Source organism: Panthera pardus, unplaced genomic scaffold (genome assembly GCF_024362965.1).
Source record: "Panthera pardus isolate Hobbes unplaced genomic scaffold, ASM2436296v1 HiC_scaffold_20, whole genome shotgun sequence".
Taxonomy (NCBI): Eukaryota; Metazoa; Chordata; class Mammalia; order Carnivora; family Felidae; genus Panthera; species Panthera pardus.
In genome coordinates, this window is record NW_026526766.1 from 11336467 (window position 1) to 11357795 (window position 21329).

The 21329-nt window shown below is 45.4% G+C and overlaps 2 protein-coding genes and 1 long non-coding RNA gene across 4 annotated transcripts in view; 2 read left to right on the forward strand and 1 right to left on the reverse strand.

Annotated features, from left to right (window-relative positions):
- Positions 1–21329, forward strand: part of PIP5K1B (phosphatidylinositol-4-phosphate 5-kinase type 1 beta) — a 310458-nt gene that overhangs the window by 64150 nt on the left and 224979 nt on the right. The window lies entirely within an intron of this gene.
- On the reverse strand, positions 13176–16165 carry LOC128778553 (uncharacterized). The gene is made up of 3 exons (XR_008424136.1): positions 15772–16165; positions 13484–14684; positions 13176–13419 (listed from the first exon to the last, which is right to left on the reverse strand). It is a non-coding gene; the product is annotated as an uncharacterized LOC128778553 (long non-coding RNA).
- Positions 16290–19928, forward strand: PABIR1 (PP2A Aalpha (PPP2R1A) and B55A (PPP2R2A) interacting phosphatase regulator 1). Its single transcript, XM_019463654.2, has one exon. It carries the CDS (start codon positions 16421–16423, stop codon positions 17282–17284), a length of 864 nt encoding a protein of 287 aa, XP_019319199.2. The 5' UTR covers positions 16290–16420; the 3' UTR covers positions 17285–19928.

Sequence of the window (21329 nt, forward strand, 5' to 3'; positions counted from 1 at the left end):
GGGGAAGGGAGAGAAACTGAGAATCCCAAGCAGGCTCCATGCTGAGCAGTGCAGGGCTTGATCTCAGGACCGTGAGACCATGACCTGAGCTGAAAACAAGAGTCAGGTACTTCCCCGACTGAACCACCCATGTGCCCAATGGTTCTAAAAATTTTTAACATATATATTCCCTCTTGTCAGGAATTTAAGTAAGAAAGTCATGGTATAACAATGGTATAAAGCATGGCATAACAATGCTTCATAGCCATTGAAATTATAGATCTGTATGTATTGATACGGAAAAGATGTTCGCATCGTGTAACAAGGAAAAAGCAGGGGAACAAACATAGTGGGTAGGTAAGGAAAGTAGGTATGTAGACAGATAAAAGTCTGCAGTGTTTTTCATGATAGTCGCACTAGTAGTCCTTTCTGTGTGATGGGATTATGGGTCATTTTCAACTTGTTCTACGTCTCTTTATTTTTTCAATTGTTTACAACGAACAGATACTCCTTTGATGACTAGGGAAAGTAAAAATCAACAAAATTAGAGGCAAACAAGGAGAAATTACCACAAAATGCTATGAGATACGAGGGGACATTCTGTGGAGATAGATGAGTGGGTGGTGTTTCTAGGAAAATTTACTTTATCAGAGTGGTTCCCAGCAGAGAGATCCGAAGTCAATAACCACGTAAGAAATGAAAAACCTACCAAAAGGTGCTTTCTCAATTCAAAGTGCAAGCCCGGATGGCCTCAGTAAATTCTTCCAGCATTCAAGGATATTATTAAATAGGGTGAAGTTACAAATTATCGATGTCCCGCTTTCGTGCGGGACATTTGGTGTAAACCAGAACCATTCTGCGTAAACCTGGATACATTTTCCCACCACGATTTCAGTGTTTTCTATGCATACGGCAAAAGTCAAACTTGGGAGTTTAAGATGTTAAAGCGATCTTTATGCCAGAGCTTTGCACTGGTAGTGTGTGTGCATATGTGCGTGCATTCATTCACACACACTGAACGTCAGTCATGCTTATGAATATTGATGCAAAACCCCTCAGTGAAATACCACCAAATAGAATTTAGCAGCACATTAAATAAGTACCATAATCGAGTGGGGTGCATCCCGGGAATGTGTGAGCTTGGTTTCACACTAGACCAAAAAAGAAGATCTGTGTGTTCATCTTTCAGTGCCAAAAATGCTTTGCTGTAATTCAGCGTCTAGTGATACATTGATTGTGGCAGTGGTTACGTGACCGTACACATTTGTCAAAACTCCTTAAACTGTATTCTTTATGAGGGTGAATTTTAGGGATTGCCTGGGTGGCTCAGTGGGTTGAGCATCCGACTTTGGCTGAGGTCACCATCTCCTGGTTCTTGAGTTCGAGCCCCGCGTCCGATTCGGTGTCTCCCTCTCTCTCTCTGTCCCTCCCCTCTTGAGCTCGCTCTCAGAATAAATAAGCTTAAAAAGAATTAAAACTTGGTACAATTAGAATAAGTAGAATGAAACAGAACATCGGAGTGGAGGTTGCAAACTTCGCTGTTATTTGTAGGTGTTTGAAGTGCACACCTGGAAAGTAAGAGAATCGGTGGAAAAAGAGAATCAGTGTGGCCAGTTGGAACGGGTGCCTGGTGGGGGAAGCGGCAGGAAGAGAGGGAAAAAGTGGATGCATACATCATCCGCTAGCACAGGTGTCTGAAGTATCGCCCACCATCATTCATAGGCAGTGCCCCACACCTGGCCCCTGCAAGGCAGTGCAGGACATTCTTTCACCTGCAGGACATGACTTTGTCCTCTCCTAGAGAGCATGTGGCCAGAGACAGGGGTTGAGCATAAATAAAAATGACAAGGACCTTACGAAAAGAGAAGAGGAGTGACAATCGTGGGGCATAAGGGCTGAGCTTAAGCCAGACTTGCCTTTTTGTTTTTTTTATTCGGTATTAGTGTTAGCTTTTCATTTTTTTTTTTGATCAGTGTTAAAATGTGTTCACTCTTCACTTTTTAAAAAATTGAACGTCTCTAGGGGGGTCTGGGTGGTTCAGTCGGTTGGGCGTCCGACTTCGGCTCAGGTCATGTTCTCGTGGTTCGTGAGTTCAAGCCCCGCGTCGGGCTCTGTGCCGACAGCTCGGGGCCTGGAGCCTGCTGCGGATTCTGTGTCTCCCTCTCTCTCTGCCCCTCCCCCACTCACGCTCTGTCTTTCTCTGTCTCAAAAATAAATAAACATTAAAAAATTTTGAAAAAATAAAAGAATAAATGTTAGAAGAAAATTTTGAAAAAATTGACATCTGTCGACTGTGAGAGTCCACAGTTTTAGAAATCTGGATTTTCAAACCCCCCCTTTTTTTAAATGTTTTATTTTATTTTTGACACAGAACGAGTGGGGGAGGAGAAGAGAGAGGGACAGAGGATCTGAAGTGGGCCCTGCACTGACAGCGGAGAGCCCGATGTGGGGCTCGTACTCACAGATCGTGAGATCACGATCTGAGCTGAGGTCAGACTCTGAACCCCCCAGGCGCCCCCAACCTCTTGGATAACTGGAGGCTCCAGCGTCCACGGCCGCCCTCCTCTGCAGGGGCAGCCGTCTGCGGGAGCTGACTGGTAGCTGCCTGCTCTCCTGAGATGCCCGAAGGTTCTCCAGTCTGCTGAGTGCAGTGCTGTCTCCCGGTGCTCTCGTCCATCTGTCCGTCTGCCCTTGGAAGCAGTTCAGTTGCGTCTCCCAGTGTTGGTGATAAACTGAAGAGCGATTCAGGGCAAACTGGGTTCTTAGTGGTGAAGCCGTGTCCATGGGAATCGACTAGTCCTCCCGTTGGGAAAAGTGATGGAAGAAAAATTGGAACAAACGATAAGATTTTTACTGCATTGAACACACAACTTGTTCATACCCAGTGATAACGTCCTTAATTCCCCCGTCGTAGTTTTCACATGGAAAAATTGTTATTTTTTGAAATACCAGATGGAGGGTTCGTCTTGGCGGGGAGCTGGCCATCGCCCACCTCTTCCTCAACATTCTTCCTTCCGGGTTCTGCGGTTTGTGCAGAATTGCTTTTAGGCCAGGGTGATCCTTCTCTTCTTTGACGATCATTAAGGTTAATTGAGCCTTTAGATTGTATACATCCCACAAGCAAATTCTACTTAACGGGGCAGGCTTTCACTGTCGTTTATGCCGTGGGACTTTTTGCCTCTTGTCTCCTGTGTCTGGCGGCCAGATCTGTTGGGTATTCTAGAAGCAATAGCAGCAGTGGCCTTTTGCCTACATTTTTCTAGAAGGAAGGTGGACGGTTTTATGTTGTCAGTCATGGAGCTGGTTCAGTGTCAGTAGCGCCCTGAAACTATGGCTGTTCTTGATGAAGAAAAGAATGAGATAATTGCCCCCAGATCTGACTGATCTAGAGCTAAAGGTTATTTTATAGACTTTAAATAAATATTTGCAATCTGTTACTGGTGTCCTCCTCATTCACCTCCTCCACCACGGCAGTCTTTTTCTCTCAATTATATGTATTTTTTCCTTTCTTCTTTGTACCACCCACATTCCTCTTACCAATCGTCTTCTCTCAGGAGAGAAAAAAAAGTTTAAGCAAGTCCCATCCCGTGACCCATCGTTGGTGACATTGTTTTGCTTGTTTTCCTCTCCGTGTACGTGAAAGCACCTTGCACCCGGGTTCTCAGTCTGAATCAGCCAAGTTCTTCAGTGCTTAGTCTGTGTGGCTCCCCCCACCCCCACCTTTGTCACCTCCTCCTCCGGGCCCGGCTCCTTCCATCTTGATTTTTTTCTTTTTTTGCACTCTCTCCCTCTGCCTCTACCAGAGTCCTGTCCCCACGGTTACCAGGTGTCTCCCAGACACTAGAAATGCCCCCCCCCCCATCCTTCTATTCTTCAGCATTTCCGCCACATGGGACAAGTGTCAGATGTCCCATGTGTAACCAGCAGCACTCGTGGGATGTGCGCAGAACTCTTTATTTTTGCCTCTTGGTGTAAATTTATTCAACGGGGAAAGGTCTGCTCTCGTGAATGTGAGACCCAGGAACCTTTCCGCTCGCTCGTGGGCGGTGAAGTGTTCTCCTGTCACTTGAAGTCACTGTCTGCAGCTGGTGTCGCAGATGTTGGGTGCCTTGCAATTGGCAAAGAGTCCAACTTCACGTTAGGGGCTCCCCTCCCTGGGTGGGGGGTGGCCGCAGGCAAAGCTGCTGGGCTCCTGAGGAGGGCATGCTTGTCTCGTCCCCTGCCTTTGGCCATCTTGCTGGGGCTCTCACCTCCCTGGGTCAAGGCAGGAGGAGGAAGGAATCCAGGTGATAGAAGAACAAAAATTCTCGGTCAGAGGTCTTACCCAGCTGGTACTACCATAAAATGGCTTCTCGTGTTCCGGGTTCAGCAAGTTAAACCAGACTCTCTGGGCGTGTTTTGGGTTCAAGGAATCTTCACAGACCGTGGGTCCTTCCTCTCAGCGGAAAGCAATCTTGCTCGTCTCCAGAACTCTTCGTACTTTGATAAGGACTTGGGAGCCGTAGAGGTGCTGTCTCCGCCTCCCCCCGTAGTTTCTAACCGTTGGAGCACATCAGACTCACTCGGGGGCAAAAAAAAAATTTTTAATAGAAAATCCAATACCCCGCCCCTGGCCTAGTGAGTAGGAATCTCCGGACTGGGACTCTGTTGTGTTTGTTTTTCAAAATTCCACAGGTCATCCTGATGCTCCCCGAAGGCGGAAGACACAAGAGCTAGCCTGTATTATATTTACTCATTTGCAACCTACCTCCTTCCCGGACTCTCAACTTCCTTCGGGGTCCTTTTCATCTTTGCAACACCCTCTACAGAGACTTAATCATAACAGACTCTGAGGACGTGTTTTGTGGCACGAAGAAATTTGAAATCTCAGGGTTCTGGCAGAGAAGCTGTGTTACCAGCATTGGTTCCGTCTTCAGACTGAAGTGTGTGCAGTTTTAGTGCTCAGTAAATATTGGATGATTTGCTGGCCAGGTAGTCGGTGCCCAAGAAGGAGAAGCAGGAGACAACAATCTAAGTAAATAAGATATGATCCTGGTTTGGGTTCCAGGATCTCTTTTGAGGAGTGTCCTGTCGGGCTGTGTTCTAAGAGCTTTGTGCATATCATCTGCGTTACTGTTCACCACAACCGGCTGCTAGAGGGACTGTTCTCATTTTTTAGGTAAGAAAAGTGAGGCTCAAGGAGGGGTAAGTAATTTGATCCCCAAGGTCACACCTTTGTAAGTTACAGTCAAGATTTAAACCCAAGCTTTCTGACTTCAGAGCCCAAGTTCTTTTTAAATTTTTTTTTAATGTTTATTATTTTTGAGAGAGGGAGAGAGACAGAGCGTGAGTTGGGGAAGGGCAGAGAGAGAGGGAGATAGAATCGGGAGGAGGCTCCAGGCTCCGAGCTGTCAGCCCAGAGCCCGACGCGGGGCTCGAACTCACAGACTGTGAAATCATGTCATGGGCCGAAGTCGGACGCTCAACCGACTGAGCGATCCAGGTGCCTCTAGAGCCCAAGTTCTTAGATACTGTGTTAGAGCACTTTTCACTGAAGGCAGGGGAGGGGGGAGTAAAGCTTTAGAAAAATTTGGGGAGATACTAGGGTTAGCCACCTCCTCCCTTCCCTCCCTTCTGCCCTCCTTTTCCGTGTGCCTTTCTCTCTGTAGTCTGCCTGGCTGCACTCTTGCCCTTGAGGAGCATTAATGAAAGAATCGAGGAAGAGGAAGAGGGCGTATGGACCTTGATGAGATGATTTCAGTTGATTCACTCCGGCAATGTTGAGGCAAACTGGGTGGGAGTGGAGGCATCCTACCTGACCAAGCCTCACTGGAGTCCTGGCATTAGGGGTGGGGCACCTGGGGGAGGGGGCGGGGACCCAAATGCTTTAGTAACAAAGGCAGAAGGGAAGGACACAAGGTACTAAGAAGGTAAAACCGAGGACATGGAGTGAGCAAAGACAGGAAGGAGAGGAGAGATCTAGATGATGTGGAGTTTTGACTTGCGGGGGGAGATTGTGGTGTAACTCATTGTTAACACCAGCAGACTGGGGGAGGGGAAGAGTGAATTTGTTCACCGAAAGGTGTGAAAAGTCCACGTGGGGACAATGCCTTGTAGGTGGTTACAGATTCCAGGCTCAAGGAGGGTCAGCCATATCTGGGGACAGAAGTGTGAGCCATCAGTAGAGTGGTTGCAGTGAAAACCATGGCCGTGGATGCTGTTGCTTGGAGAAGGACTCTGAGGTGCAAGGGAAACCCACGGGGCAAACATCGCAAAATAATCTGTACAAATTTAATAAAACATCCTGACTCTGTCCATCCTGGATGCCTTTTTGAGCCTGAAGAAATCGTTGGCTCTCGCTGAACCTCAGTTTACTTGCTGGTCAATTTTGGTACGCCTCATTTCTAAAGCCTCCTTCCGATCGGATATTCTGCCATTCTGAGCCTTGGCACTGGTGCTCATGACTGCTTTGGGATAACAGGGCATTTAGTAATGGCCTGATTTTGTAAGGTCGCTAGGACCCGTAAGCCCTCGCGGTTCACGGAGCCCTCATCTGTCTGGCAATCAGAACGATGGTCCTGTGCACGTCCAGCCCACTGACCTTCTTGGAAGATCACTTGGAGTACCATTAATGGGGCAGGTGTGAGGAATCCACGGGTATTTTTTGAGAGGCAGTAGGGGAGATTAAGAGCTCACCTCTGGGGGCACCTGGGTGGCTCAGTCGGTTGAGCGTCCGACTTCAGCTCAAGTCATGGTCTCGCACCTTGTGAGTTCGAGCCCCCCATTGGGCTCACTGCTATCAGTGTGGAGTCCGCTTTGGATCCTCTGTCCCCCTTTCTCTCTGCCCCTCCTCTGCTCGCTGTCTATCAGAAAATAAGCATTAAAAAAGACCCCACTGACCTCTGGGCTCCCATTCCTCTACCTGTACCGCTTAACCGGTTATGTCACCTCAGGCAACTTAGCCTCCTGAGAACCTCTATAAAATGAGGATAATAATCCTAGAGGTGGTTTCGGGCCTGAACAGGGTGATACACAGTCCTATGAGGGTCCCTGGCATGCATGCCTTCACTAAATATGTTACTATTCTATGATGATGACAATGACAAAACCATTGGTGGAAAGCATCTTAAGAAATCAAGCTTAGGGGCACCTGGCGGGATCAGTCGGTTAAGTGTCCGACTTCGGCTCAGGTCTTGATCTCGCAGTTCGTGGGTTCGAGCCCCACGCTGGGCTCTGTGCTGACAGCTCAGAGCCTGGAGCCTGCTTCGGATTCTGTGTCTCCCTGTCTCTCTGCCCCTCCCCACTCATGCTCTGTCTCTCATTCTCAAAAATAAATAAACATTAAAAAATTTTTAAAAAATTGATCTTAGACTTTTGGCTTTCAAAAGGAGAAAGAAAAATCTGTACCATTTCTTAGTAGGCGGGAACTTTCAGAGGGCTGAACCCCACGGGTGGTAAAAAATACACTTCCTGTTAACAAATGGACTTGCGTTCAGTTTAGAAATGAGCTGGTGTAAAACTGAAGGAATCTGAGCACCCCTGCCCTTAATACTTGTTCTTTTTGCTACGTTTACTTGTCCTCTTACCCTTAAAGGACTGTGGGTACAAAGAAAAGAATAAATCATAGACGTCCCTCTGTGTCAGAGAGGTTAAGGGACTCTTGGCTACACATTGGTCACCTTCTAAAGCCAAAAAAAAAAAAAAAAAAAAAAAAAAGTGGCCCTGAATCATGTTGCTTCTCAGCCTCTAAGTCTGGCTTCCACCTTCTTTGGAACATTCGACCTGCTTCTCAGAACATGGCTACGGAGGTCAGCCACCTGGAGGGAAAGACACATCTAGAGGAATGGTGACTCGTGCAAACTTCTCGAACCTTTCTGCAGTTCCTTCCCCTGTACTTCTTTCTGCTTGTTTTGTCCGAAAGAGGGCCGTGTTCAACCTGTTTGTCGGGCATCGCCAAATATGTGTCCCTGCACAGCTTATTATATGCCAGGAAGGACAGTAGCATGACAGCAGTAATTCAAAACAGGGTTTAAAATGAATAAATAAGAATAAGCCACTGGGATTAGTCGCCATTGAAAAGTTGAGAGCGACCAGGGAGGGTAGCCGCAGCCTCTGGGGATTAACAAATGGCTTGCTGTAGGAAATAGTATTCACTGATCTGGCCGCATTTTTACTTTTTAACTTACTGACGGCCTTTCTACCGCCCTGGGATCTGTCTCTTCTCAGACCCAGTAAAAGTCTTAGAAAGGAGGTTTATTCTTATTTCTCCTTGTCAGAAACTGTCAACCTGACCGATGATGAACCTTTCCATTCATACTTTTTTAAACCACAGAAAACGTCTTTTTCTATAAATGACGACAATCTCAGGGAAGAAGCCAAAGAGAATTTTCTTGCACAGAACCAAACTAAAAGGCGACAGAAAAAAAAAGGGGGAGCCTTCTGGTGAGAGGGGTGGAAAAGTGGGGAGGACCACTTCGTGATCATGGCACTGAGGATTGTAATAGAGAGGAACCCGTTGGTACAGGGCTTTTACTGTTTGTAAGGCCTAGTATAGACCTCATGCCTTTGATCCTTACGAAGAGGTTGTGTCCCCACTTCATAGATGAGACAAGTGAGGCCCAGAGAGGTTGACAAACTTGCCCAAGGTCATAGAACTACAAGTATAGTAGTCCGACTCCAGATTTGGCACTTTTTCCCTGTGGTCGCGCTATGTACTGATTTGTCGCGCCTTTCTGGAGGCTTCTGAGACACGCAACTGGAAGGCCCAAGTGTGTAAACCCAACTAGATTTGTAGCCTTTGCGTGTTTTGCAGCGAACTTTATACACGATCCATAAAGCCTTGAATTATTGTTTCCTTCTTGCCAGATGGATCACTCCTGCGAGTGAAAGCTAGCAGACAGGCAGAGAGAAGCATATAGCCACAGAAAGGTATACCCGTGCTGGCCTTGGCTTACAGTCTAGAAGTCTGGCCAAAGTGAAGGCACCGAAAAATGGATGCTGCCTAAAACACATAAAACCAGTGAGGGACAAGTGACATCAACTCCTTTTTCTCTCCTATTGCAAGACTTAAGGCGGTAGAGTGTGGGGGCTGGATGGCTCTTTGTAATATCTTCCTTGATGTTCTCCTTTGGGAAAACTGAACAAAATAACTACAATTCACATTTACTTCTTTACTTGAACTTTGCTGAGGGTCTAGGCTATGAGACTTCTTCCATTAGGGCTTTGAGGCCCCTTTATACCATTTGGCCTGTGTGCATATGATGGGCCTTGCTCTGTGTGAGTGTTCTGATGGCTTTGAAAAATAAAGTGGTTATGAAAAATAAAACGCAAGAGTGGTTTTAACGTCCATTGGTAAACTTCTGCTCTGATTTTCTTTTTAATTTTTTTTAATGTTTATTTTTCTTTGAGAGAGAGAGACAGAGCACGATCGGGGAAAGGGCAGAGAAAGGGGGAGACACAGAATCCGAAGCAAGCTCCGGGCTCTGAGCTGTGAGCACAGAGCCGGACACGGGGCTCGAACCCATGAACCTCAAGGTCATGACCTGAGTTGAAGTCGGATGCTTAACCAACTGAGCCACCCAGGTGCCCTGACTGCTCTGATTTTCTAATCCTTGCTGTCACTTTAAAGTTTTTTTTTTTTTAAGTTTATTTATTTATTTTTGAGAGAAAGAGAGAGAGTGAGTGAGCAGGGGAGGGTCAGGGAGAGAGGGAAAGAGAGAGGATGCCAAGCAGGCTGGAACTCATGAGCCACTAGATCATGACCTGGGCCAAAATCAAGAGCCAGCCGCTTAACTGACTGAGCCACCCAAGCGCCCCTTATCGGAAAGTTTTAAGGATTAGGTGAAGCAACCTTGAAGGTAAACACTGTAGAGAATATCTATACTTCGCATACTCTCAGTAATTAGAGATGGAATGGTCGATCAGTTTCTGATGTCATCTTGTGTTTATTTTTCTTTCATAAGGATAACTAAATAAGTTCCTTGTGGTCAAAATCATGTCCTTAAATACAGTTCTCATTCTTGCCATATAGGAGGACAGCCCCTGCCAATTTCCTGGACTCCGTTTACTTTGACCATTCTATCTCATGAATTCAGCTGGGGGGGGGGGCGGGTATCACAGAGCTGACTTTGAACAAACACACAGTTGAGAAAATCCAAGGCTATGAAATGGGCTTCGTTTCCTCCTTCCTGCTTTCTTAGAAATGACCAGCTTTGAGGGCACTGTGGGAACAGGATCACGGAGAGGCAGTGGTTGTGTTGATGATCCGTAACCAGTTTCAGACAGGTATCCAGTGCTTACGTGAGGCTGCTAGTGTTTATGACCCCAGTGAAACGTAGCTTGAGGAGTGGGTGTATGTGTGTGTTGGGGGAAGGGGGCGGTGCATGTGTGTCTTTGTCCATTCTTCCGGCTGGCAAGGCCGGCTGGCTGTTCTTAGGCTGATACTGTTGTGTGTCAGAGAGATTTGGAAGAGATTCTAGTTTAGACTCGTGATTAGTGTGTGAACAGAATATCTTCCTTTCAATTGAAATACATTCTTACTTTCTTCCACCCTCCACTTGGATTTCAGCTTCCCATTCTCTTCCTCTGCATCGGTAACATTTTGAGGTCGATGATTCCTGATTCCTTATACGGTACAGTGTATACATTTCAAGTATTGAGTTTAATGAATTCTCACATGTGTATATACCTCTGTAACCAGCACCCATATCAGGAAATGGAACACTTCCTTGTGCCCCTCTCCGTCAGTTGTCCCAAAGGTAACCAATATGTTGACCTTCTACCACTAGAGATGGATTTGGGCTGTTCTTGAACGTCATAAAAATGGAATCACAGAGGATTTGTTCCTTTGTGTTTGGTTTCTTCCATGAGGTATCATCCTGTAATTCACTCATGTTGTTAAATAAATAATTCCATTGTATAACTTGATTCACCCATTCGACCGTTTATGGACATGTGGGTTGTTCCCAATTAGGTGCTTTTACAAATAATAATGCAAGGAACATTCGTGTACATGTCTTTAGGAGACGTAAGCATGCATTTCTCTGGGGTATATACCCAGGAGTGGAGTTGCTCAACCACAGAGCATACATATATTTCCTTCTGGTAGACACTGCCAGCATTTTTCCTAAGTTGTTGAACTAGTGGACACTGCTGAGTTTCTATACTTTGAAAGTCAAGTTTTCCTCTGCAGTATTTTTTTTCTGGGTTGGTGATGCCAGTAACTGTTGAGATATATGTAGTAACTGTTGAGATATTTGAGATATTTGCTAGTAGATGTTGAGATATTTGTCATTCCATCTAAGAGTATACATATAGGGGCACCTGGGTGGCTCATTCAATTGAGCGTCCCACTCTTGACTTTGGCTCAGGCCATGATCTCATAGTTCGTGGGCTCGAGCCCCGCTTATGGCTCTGCACTGACCACAGAGCCTGCTTGGAATTCTCTCTCTCCCTTTGTTCCTCTCCCCAACTCATATGCACTTCCTCCCTCCCTTCCTCCTTCCCTCTCTCTCCCTCTCACCAAAAATAAAAAAATAATAAATAAAAGCATGTACACACACACGTTTGTATTTTAAATTCATTCAGTATGGATCCAGAGGTAGGTATTTGCCTTGCCATACGCTTGGGGCTTAATAGTGAAAAGCTGCCCCTAGGAATTAAAAGGAAATTATCTGTTAGTTTAAGAACATACAATATTAATCACAATAAAATTTAACTATTGAATAGAAATCTGCTTTTATGACTCAGGAGTGAGCATGAATATCAACTATGTACGTGTAGTATTTAATTCATACCAGAGTGAAACCAGAAGGATGAATTGACTCAGGGACAGTCTCCTGAATCCTGCCTCTGGCATTATTCATTTGCAGCGGGCTGAATTGCATTTTATGGCGGCTGTTTTCTCCCATTTATCCCTTTGAGAGGAAGCAGTAACTAAATATATTAAACACTGCTTGGAGTCCTCAGCTCTGAGCATTTTAATTCTATCAAGAGTGTATCAGCATATGATTGAAAAAGAATGGAAACTTAGGGCTTCAGTTTCTCAGTTCACCTAACCGTTAGTTCAAGAGATCAACCTGTGTGGTCTGGAGGGCACTTTAATAATAATGTCGATAAAAGAAAACAAATTGTCCAAGTAAGTACTCAGAATCGGTGTAAAAAAGGGGTGCGTGGGTAGCTCAGTCAGTTGAGCATGTGACTTTGGCTCAGGTCATGATCTTGCAGTTCTTGAGTTCGAGCCCTGCTTCAAGGCTGTATGCTCACAGCTCAGAGCCTGGAGCCTGCTTTGGATTCTGTGTCTCCCTCTCTCTCTGCTCCTCCCCCACTCATGCGCTGTCTCTCTCTCAAAAATAGATAAACATTATCTTTTCTGTGTAGAAAAGGCTGCTAAGCTGGAGTTTCAAATAATAGAACTTTCTTCCATTTCAGTGGAGCTGTGCTAGGCCGTTCAGTCATTCATCATTCATTCACACAGGGATTCACAACTACTCTTGAGTCCTACGTACTAGGCCCTGTTCTAGGTACTAGGCATACAGCGGGAAATAAAGCGAAGGCCTTGTTTTTGTGGTTGTGGAGCTGATCTTCTCGAGGACAAGAGGCAAGAAAACAATATATGCAAATATGTCATTTGGTGCTCTAGAGGAAAATACAGACCACGTAAGGGGTATGGGAATGAGTGTAGGTTTGGTGTTGGGCACCGCTGTTGCTATTTATAAGGGACGGTCAGGGAAAGCCTCTAAATGACATTTGTGCCGACACCTGAAGGGATTGACGTCCACTGGAAGAAGAGTAAGCCAGGAGGAGTGGGGAACCTGCCTAGTGGGCTGAAAGACAGTAAGGGACCTCTGCAGTTGGAGGAAAGGCAGTGAGGGGGGCAGTATTTGGAGGCGGGGTCAGAGGGACAGCAGAGACCCACATCACATAGAGTTCTACAGACCGTTGTAAGGACATTGGCTTTTTCTCTGAATGAGAACTCACTGAAGGGTTCTCTTCAAGTCTTCCCTTGAGGATTACCTTGAACACTGGTTGGAGAACGGACTATAGAGACAGGGATGGGAACAAAGAAATGAGTAAAGATAGCTGGTAAGTGTATTCAGGCAGGAACCAAAGGGCACAGGTGTTCGATTTTGTGCATTTACCACCATCTCTTTGCTTTACTGGTAAAGATTATTGTACTTGTCCAGATAAGGATGAACACAGTGTTGGCACATTTGAGCCACGTTAGGAATACTTTAATAATACGCAAATTAGCAATATGCCGTGGCTCTTGGGAAGTTCTGTCGTTAATGCTTTTTTCTATTTATCCAATAGCAGTGTCCTTCTGAAAGGTCTTCCTCTCGTCTCTCCTGTTTTTATTTAATGTTGTACCATTCTTTGAGCCACTCACGCTCAAACTTGTCACCTGTGACGTCTCTCTCCATAGTCTACAAACACAGGGGGTCAGATACTGTTGTTACCTGCCTATCTTTCAAACCCATATCCTGTTTCTGCCATTCCCAACTTGAGTTTAGACCCTCCTTTTCACCTGTCTTTCAAACCCATATCCTGTTTCTCCCATTCCCAACTTGAGCTTAGACCCTCCTTTTCATCTCACAGCTGGCCGTCAGATTCCCCTTGTCCACTCCGTGGAAAGGGTAGCAAAAACAATGCAGGGTTTGAAGCGGCATCTTGATTCAGATTGGGCCATCCTGGTTCTTCCACGTACCTCTTGGGCATTTTGCAATTTTTGAACCTCAGTTGTCCCTCTACAGAATGAGCATAACAGTGTCTAATTGGTAGGATCACAGTGAGGATTACGGGGGACTGTGGACTGTTGAGAGTGCCCGGCAGGTCCGAGGAGTGGATTCTTTCCGCTTCCATCCTTCCAGCTGGCTCCATCCTTGAGCTGCCTGGCAGGGCCCAAAGCGTAGGTCTCATTGTCTTGCCTCTTGCCAGAAACCTTTCGTGGTTTCCTTTTGCCTCACAGGTTAAATATGGGCCCTTTTGCCTGGCATTCAGAGCCCCGGTTCTCTCCCCATGACTTCCGTTTCCGACTTTGCCTCCATTACGGTTCTTCTCCGTGTATTTCATGTAGAGCAAATTCACCATTTTTATTATCATGCTGTCACTTCTGTATGAGAACATCTTCACTCTGTTACCCTGTCTTGGGTCCTGTTGTCTTCACAGAGCTCACAATTGGAAGTGGCTTGTCTCAGTCCTAAAACATCACTGCACTTGGAGGAGTCAGTGTGGTACCCCAGCTCTGGAGCCAGAAAAGCCAGATGCTTCTGTGTACTGTCATCCTGGGGATGTTGCTTAATTTCTGCATCTCGATTACCCTTGCAAAATGAGGACAATAATACCTCCTTGCTAGGGTTGTGGTGAGGACTAAGCAAGGGACTACATGTGAAGCAGTCTGAATAGTGTCTGACACTTGGGAAGCTTAAGTCAGTTTCTATACAATTACAGGCATGAATAGCCAACATTATTGTATCATTAGGACCTGTATGTTATAGGGAACTCAAAATAAAAGCATTTTGAGATACAGTGGAGAAAGAGGCATGGACTAGGAACCAGAAGCCCTGGATTCTAGTGCTGGTTCCCATTACGAAATAAGCTGTGTGATGGCTAGTATGTCAGTTAGCCTCTCTGGACCTTACATTCTTCAGCCGCAGAAAGAGAAGGATGAACAAAAATCTCTAAGCTTCCTTTCAGTTCAGATAGCCACATGGATATCTGATAGCCACCTGCAATTCAAATCGACCAAAACGGAACTCTTAATTTCCACTTTTTGAAACACACTCCCTCCTTATCTCCGTAAATGAATGATACTACCATCTATCAGTGTAAGAAACCTGTGGGTTGCCTTTGAATTGTCTGTTCCTTTCATCATCTACATCTAATCTATCTGCCTATCCTTTTGGTTCTACTTCCAAAACGGATCTTGGTTCCATCCCTCCGCTGCCTTTCTGCTTCCACTCTTGCCCCCTTTCAGCCTCATTCCCACCGAGCCAAAGCGATATTTAAAACCTCAACCAGATAATAGCATTCTTCTGCTTTAAAGTCCCCGGTGGCTTTTCATTGTACTTAGGATGAGATCCAAACTCTTGTATGTCCTCCCACCACTCTCCCTCTTGTGCTTCAGCTGCCGTTTTCTCTTTTCCTGCCAGCTCCCCAAACTCACGTCTGCCTTGGGCTTTGCTGCTTTCTGTGCTTAGAATATTCATCCCCCAGATGTGGACGCAACTTGTTTCTTGGATTTAGATCTCCGCTCTAATTGCCCCCCTCCCGCTAGTGCCTTATCACACCATCCTGTGTTTTCCTGAGGTTTACCACTATCTGAAAATAGCTTATTTATCTCTCTCTGTCTTTGGTAGAAATGAAACGCCTTCATAGTAGGGCCTTTTTCCTAGCAGTGCTTCGTACATAGTAAGAATGCAAAATAAAAATACATGAAGGAGTAAGTATAAACCCATTTTTAAGGAGCTATCACAGTTCATATTAAGCGAAGGATTGTGTTTGTAGTTTTCCAGTGTGAAAACTTTCCCTTCGTTTAATCTCTCCTACTGAATGAAGATTACTGGGCACACATGCGTGTGCTAGAAATAGGACCGTGAAACAGTGTAACGACACATTGGTTTCTTCCCCTGACCTAAATGGCTCTCCAATTTACCATTCTCTCCATCTCCTCTCTCACACTAACACCTTACTGCAAATACCATCTTCTGTGGCCTAGAGGACTGCCTCCCCTCCGGTCTTTTTCCTGTAGGTTCTTATCTCCCAGCCATCCGGACTGCAGACAGCAGCCGGCGAGCTTTGCAGTCGTTGCCGTACCCTTGCTTGAAATTTGAAAACCGAAGTTTTCCATTGTTCTCGGGATAAAGGCCAGAATCCGCCCTGGTCCGCTACGTCCTGTGAGGCCGGCCCTCGGTCTCCACCGCAGCCCACGCTCCCTCCCTCCCCTCCTGGTTCCCGCCTGCCACCAAGCTGGTACGGCTTCCTGGACGGGTTCACTACCCAGCACCCATGTTGTCTCCTTCGGAACTCAGGATATTGTCCCTTCCTCGGGGAAGCCCTCCCTGGTGAGGCCAAGCTCCACTCCCCCTCATGCAGCCCCCTATCATCCACGACGTCTCTTTCAGTGCTCTGGTTTTATAAGCGCACACTCTGGAATACGGTAGCCTTGTAAACACGGGTAGCCGCGAGCTCGCAGCTCAATAGCTAATTGCGGAAGAAACGTACTGAATAGTCGCCCGGCCGGTCCTCGCCCCTCCCCCTAGGGCTGCGCTGAGGCTGTTACGCATTAAGCCGGCGCCGCGGGGAGAGGAATCTCACCGCGCCTGCGCGAAAGGGCACGCATGCGCAAAAGAACGAGCCCGCTGACAGATTTGCGGCGGCAGCGGCGGCGGCGGCCCTGGCCCTGGACTGCGGGGAATGGGAGTCCTAGGTCTCTGAGCGCCGCCCCCGCCTCCCTGCCCCCGACATGGCTCAGGAGAAGATGGAGCTAGACCTGGAGCTGCCTCCGGGTACTGGCGGGAGCCCGGCGGAGGGCGGCGGCACTAGCGCCGGCGGGGGCCTCAGGAGGTCTAACAGCGCCCCCCTGATCCACGGCCTCAGTGACACTTCGCCGGTGTTCCAGGCCGAGGCGCCGAGCGCCAGGCGGAACAGCACAACGTTCCCGAACCGCCACGGCCTGCTGCTGCCGGCCTCCCCCGTCCGCATGCACAGCAGCCGCCTGCACCAGATCAAACAGGAGGAAGGCATGGACTTGATCAACCGAGAGACGGTCCACGAGCGCGAGGTGCAGAACGCAATGCAGATAAGCCACTCCTGGGAGGAAAGTTTCAGCCTGAGTGACAACGATGTGGAGAAGTCCGCCTCCCCGAAGCGCATCGATTTCATTCCGGTGTCACCAGCACCGTCACCCACCCGGGGGATCGGGAAGCAGTGTTTCTCACCATCCTTGCAAAGTTTTGTGAGTAGCAATGGATTGCCTCCAAGTCCTATTCCCAGCCCAACGACTCGATTTACCACCCGGAGAAGCCAGAGTCCCATCAACTGCATTAGACCAAGCGTTCTTGGACCATTGAAAAGAAAATGTGAAATGGAAACTGAGTATCAGCCAAAGAGATTTTTCCAGGGCATCACCAACATGCTTTCTTCTGACGTTGCACAGCTGTCAGATCCCGGTGTGTGTGTATCTTCCGATACCCTTGACGGAAACAGTAGCAGTGCCGGATCTTCTTGTAACTCACCAGCGAAAGTCAGCACTACCACCGACTCTCCTGTGTCGCCTGCCCAAGCGGCCTCTCCATTTATTCCAGTAGATGAACTTTCATCTAAGTGATTCACCCACCCATCTGAGACTCGGGGTGTGTTTTTTTTTGCAATGGAGAGAAAAATCAAGTTGGAGCAAGCACTGAACTTTGTCAATTAATTTGAGGCTCTTTCTTATCTGACCCTTTTCCTTTTTTTGGAATTTCCTGAAATGTTGTTATTCTAGAGAACTTTTATGTCAGGTTCCTGCGGGATGCCCTTGAATTCAGTGTAGTAATATTTTCAGACGTTTTCCCAATAAGTGTGTTGAAGCATACGTCTTTATGCTGCTAATATGTTTAAATACATATGTTATCCCTTGATTTTTTAAAATAATTGAGAGCTCTATTTATTTATGGGATTATTAAGTTCTGATGCAAATATAAATGTTGAATTAATCAGCATAGTAAACTGATGTTTTAGAATTCCATATTTCATGCCCACACTAATTTTTAATATTACTTTTCAGTGATTGCCGATTTCTATTTGAAGAATAACTTACGTATTTACAGCAGTTTTTTAAAAAGAATGTTAGTTATAACACATCAACCCAGTGGTTGTCTCTTTTACCCAGGAGTCCTTGCATATTTAATTTTCTGGGTACATAAGTGGCTGGGAGGGGGAATGATGAGCAAAATATAAAAGCTTGCAACAAGTCTTTTAAAATTATAAAATAGTAAACATTTAAGAAAAGCATTTTCTAATGAAATTTTAATGGAAATTCTAATTAGTCATGCAAATGTCGCTACAGAAAAGTTAAAAAAAAAATTTTTTTTTTTTTTTAGACCAGAAAGTGCATTCTCTCGGGTATAATCCTGAAGTGACACGGGCCAGTGCCTTGCAGTCTCAGCCCACTGTACATAGGCTGAGACCAGGTTCTTTGTACCACTGCAAACTTAAAAGTTTTTCAAACATAGAAAACGTGGGAAGCTCTGCTGGACTTCACCAGGGCCCCCAGGCAGATAAAAGTCTCTCATTGATTGACACGCTTTAAAATATCCAATTGTGCCTCAGTGAAAATCCTTGCCACCAAGGAGCCAGAGCAACTTTTGGCCACCTTTCTGCCCTGCCCATCTGTCACCTTCCGGGTTTTCCCTGGCTCGGGAGGGAAGCAGCTGTTTCCTTGCCAACAGGTCCTTCCCCCCCACCTCCCAACGAACTAGGGCATCACCGGTTAGACAGAGGTACAGTGTATCTTGGATTTCTGACAGTGAGCAACCACAGAACTGTGGGGTCATGTCAGGAACCTCTAGTTAAAGCTGTAGCTGGAGTCGACCGCCTTGGGATTGCCGACTGATTCAGGGTCAGTGATGTGCAAGAGAAAAATCAGTGGAGAGTCACGTAGGTAAATCATTGCTTAACTTAGGTTTCGTTTAGGTAGAGTTCTGAAATGTTCTTTTCCTTGCCTTGTTACAACTAAGACAAAATACGGAAATATTTAATAACAAACGTTTCTATATTATACTTCCTATATCTTCCTTTGCTGGATAGATAGAAAGAATGGCAGCAAAAGGGGAAGGGGAAAAAATAAAAGAGAGACCAATACAAAAAGCTCCGACTTTCTTTAAGTTAACTGCTTACAGAGACTTTTAACGATTGTGTGGAATTTTTACAGCTATGAGAATAAATGGAACTGGTCAACTTTTGAAAGTTGCCTTAAGAATTCAGTGCAATTATGTCAAGGGTAAGATTGTTTATATAGGCTTAAAATTCTCTGTTCTGGGTAATAGTTCACATGCTTCAGTCTTGATCTTGTTCCTCAAATTCAAACCTATATATCCAACTTCCTGTTGGGTACCTTAACCTGCTTCCAGAGGTACTTTAACCTCAGCATCTCCAAAACAGAATTTATCATCTTCTCATTGAACCTGTTCCTGAATTACCTAAATTGATGTCCTCACTCTCTGATTTTCTAAACTAGAAACCATGAGAAGCATTTTTGACTTTCCCTTTTTCCTGTCACATCCAGCTTAATCACTTAAGTTCTGTCTACTGAAATGCATCTCCAGCCTCTCCTCTTCTCTATTTCTTTTGCCTCTGATTGAGCTTATGTTCCAGCCTAAGGTGGTCTCCTCACCCATTTTCTCACCCTCCTTTTGACCCAGTCTCCACACGGCCTCCGAAGTGATCTTTGTCAAGTAGAAAACTTGCTTTGTTTTCACCTTCCTGCTTGAAAACTTCCTTTGCTTCCCCATTTCCCACAGTTTAGGGAATGCTTTCTCTAGCCTGGCATGTAATAAGGTCCTTCATGAACTGGCCATCCTGGAAAACCACTGTACAACTCTGCTTATCCTATCCCAATACACATCCTTCTCACTCTGCAAACACTAGACTACTTGATGGTCCTTAAATATGCCATGTACTTTCATGTGTTCATGCCTTTGGATGGATTGTTCCTTCTCTTTCAAATGCCATTCCTATCCTTTTCAGCCAGGCAAATGCTTTGGTTCTTTTTATTGCCTGTTAATTTTAACTATGAAAGAATGTATACCTGCTGATTATAAAAATATTTAAACAATGCAGTTATCTGTGGAGTAAAAAAATGAAAGTCTGCCGTTTACTATGTAAAATTCATCTTCCCTTCCCCTAGGTAATTTCTGTTAATTCAGTATATATTGTATAAGGTGTTTTACTCCTCATTTCCACGTATATCTGTATATAAATTTAGGAAACCATCATGTCATTGACATCTCTTTTCCTTTCTTTCCTCCTGTCTTCACCAAGTCTTAACTGATTTTCTCTTCCAGAATCTGTCACCTTGTCTTTTTCTAAACTGCCACCCTGACCTAGGCTTCCATCATTTTCCTCTTAGACTTCCAAAGTAGCCTCCTAATTCCCACTTGTCCCTACACCACTCACTCTGGTTGGCTATCCATTCGTTCTTCATACAGCAAGCAACTACAGTAATCCTTTTAAAATTGCACATGTGATCCTTCCATCCCCTAGCTTAAAGCTTTTCATTTGCTTCCTGGTGTACCAAATTGTATTGATTCTGGCCTAGGAGGCCCTAAGGGATCTGACCCTTGGTGCTCTGTCCCCTTGTTTTCTGTACCCCATTCTCACTGGCCTGCTTTCTTGTTAAAGACAGCATCTTCTCTGCTATTTTATGGTCCTTTTGCCAGATCGTTTTTTCTGAAAGTATAGGGAAACCTTTATTTCTCTAAGCTTATTTTTCTATATGGTTGGTAAATTTTAAATCAGATGTAGCTCTAAGAGTTTATAGAGACCATTTACATTATCACATTCTTGTTCGTAACGTTAGTCATTACTTTGTAAAATGTGAGGACTTAGCTCATGTAAGAATTATCCTTCAAAGAAACATGTTTAAGGTATTAGTATTGCTGTGCTATAAACTTTGTGCTCGAAGTCCCAAAGCACCTATCAATATTTAGTTAAAGTTCAGTCTTATGTAAGAGACGTCTGTGGTATAGTTCCCTTTATTATATTTGTGAAAAACAATGAAAATGGAAAAAATAATGAACGGTCACCAAATACGCAGATGTTGGGTGTCCCAACCTATAAACATACTTAAAAGATTGCTTATAATCAAGAATAATCTGTATCACGTTGCGTCCCAGTGATTCACATTTATTACGTTAGGTCAACAGGTCACACTCCTACAACAAGAGACCACTCTTAGATATTTGGCAGTAAGGTGGGAGAAAGTGTCAAGGCTTATAAGGGAAACAGAATTAGGGATTTTTTTTTTTTTTTTTTTTGTATAGCCATGTTTATAGAGGAGTAGGAAACGTTTGAAGATCCAAGAGAGAGGTGGGAGACGGGAATAGTTGCCAGAACAACAAACCAAGGAAGATGTAACTTCTATTTCCTGAGTAGCCTCAGCGAATAGAAGAAGGGGTTGGCCTGAGAAAGGAGGTCTGAAGGCAGAAAGAAGAGCAGAAAGGCTAGGCAAAGATACCAGTACCTGCCGAATTGATTTGTTCTTGCAGAAGTTTATGGGTGGGGAAGAAGGTATCTGAAAAGTAGAAAGAACTTGTATCTGATTGCTTCTTTTTTTCCAATTATCAGGTAGTCTAGGATATTCAGGGGCGGGCGGGAGTAGATTCAGAAGCTTG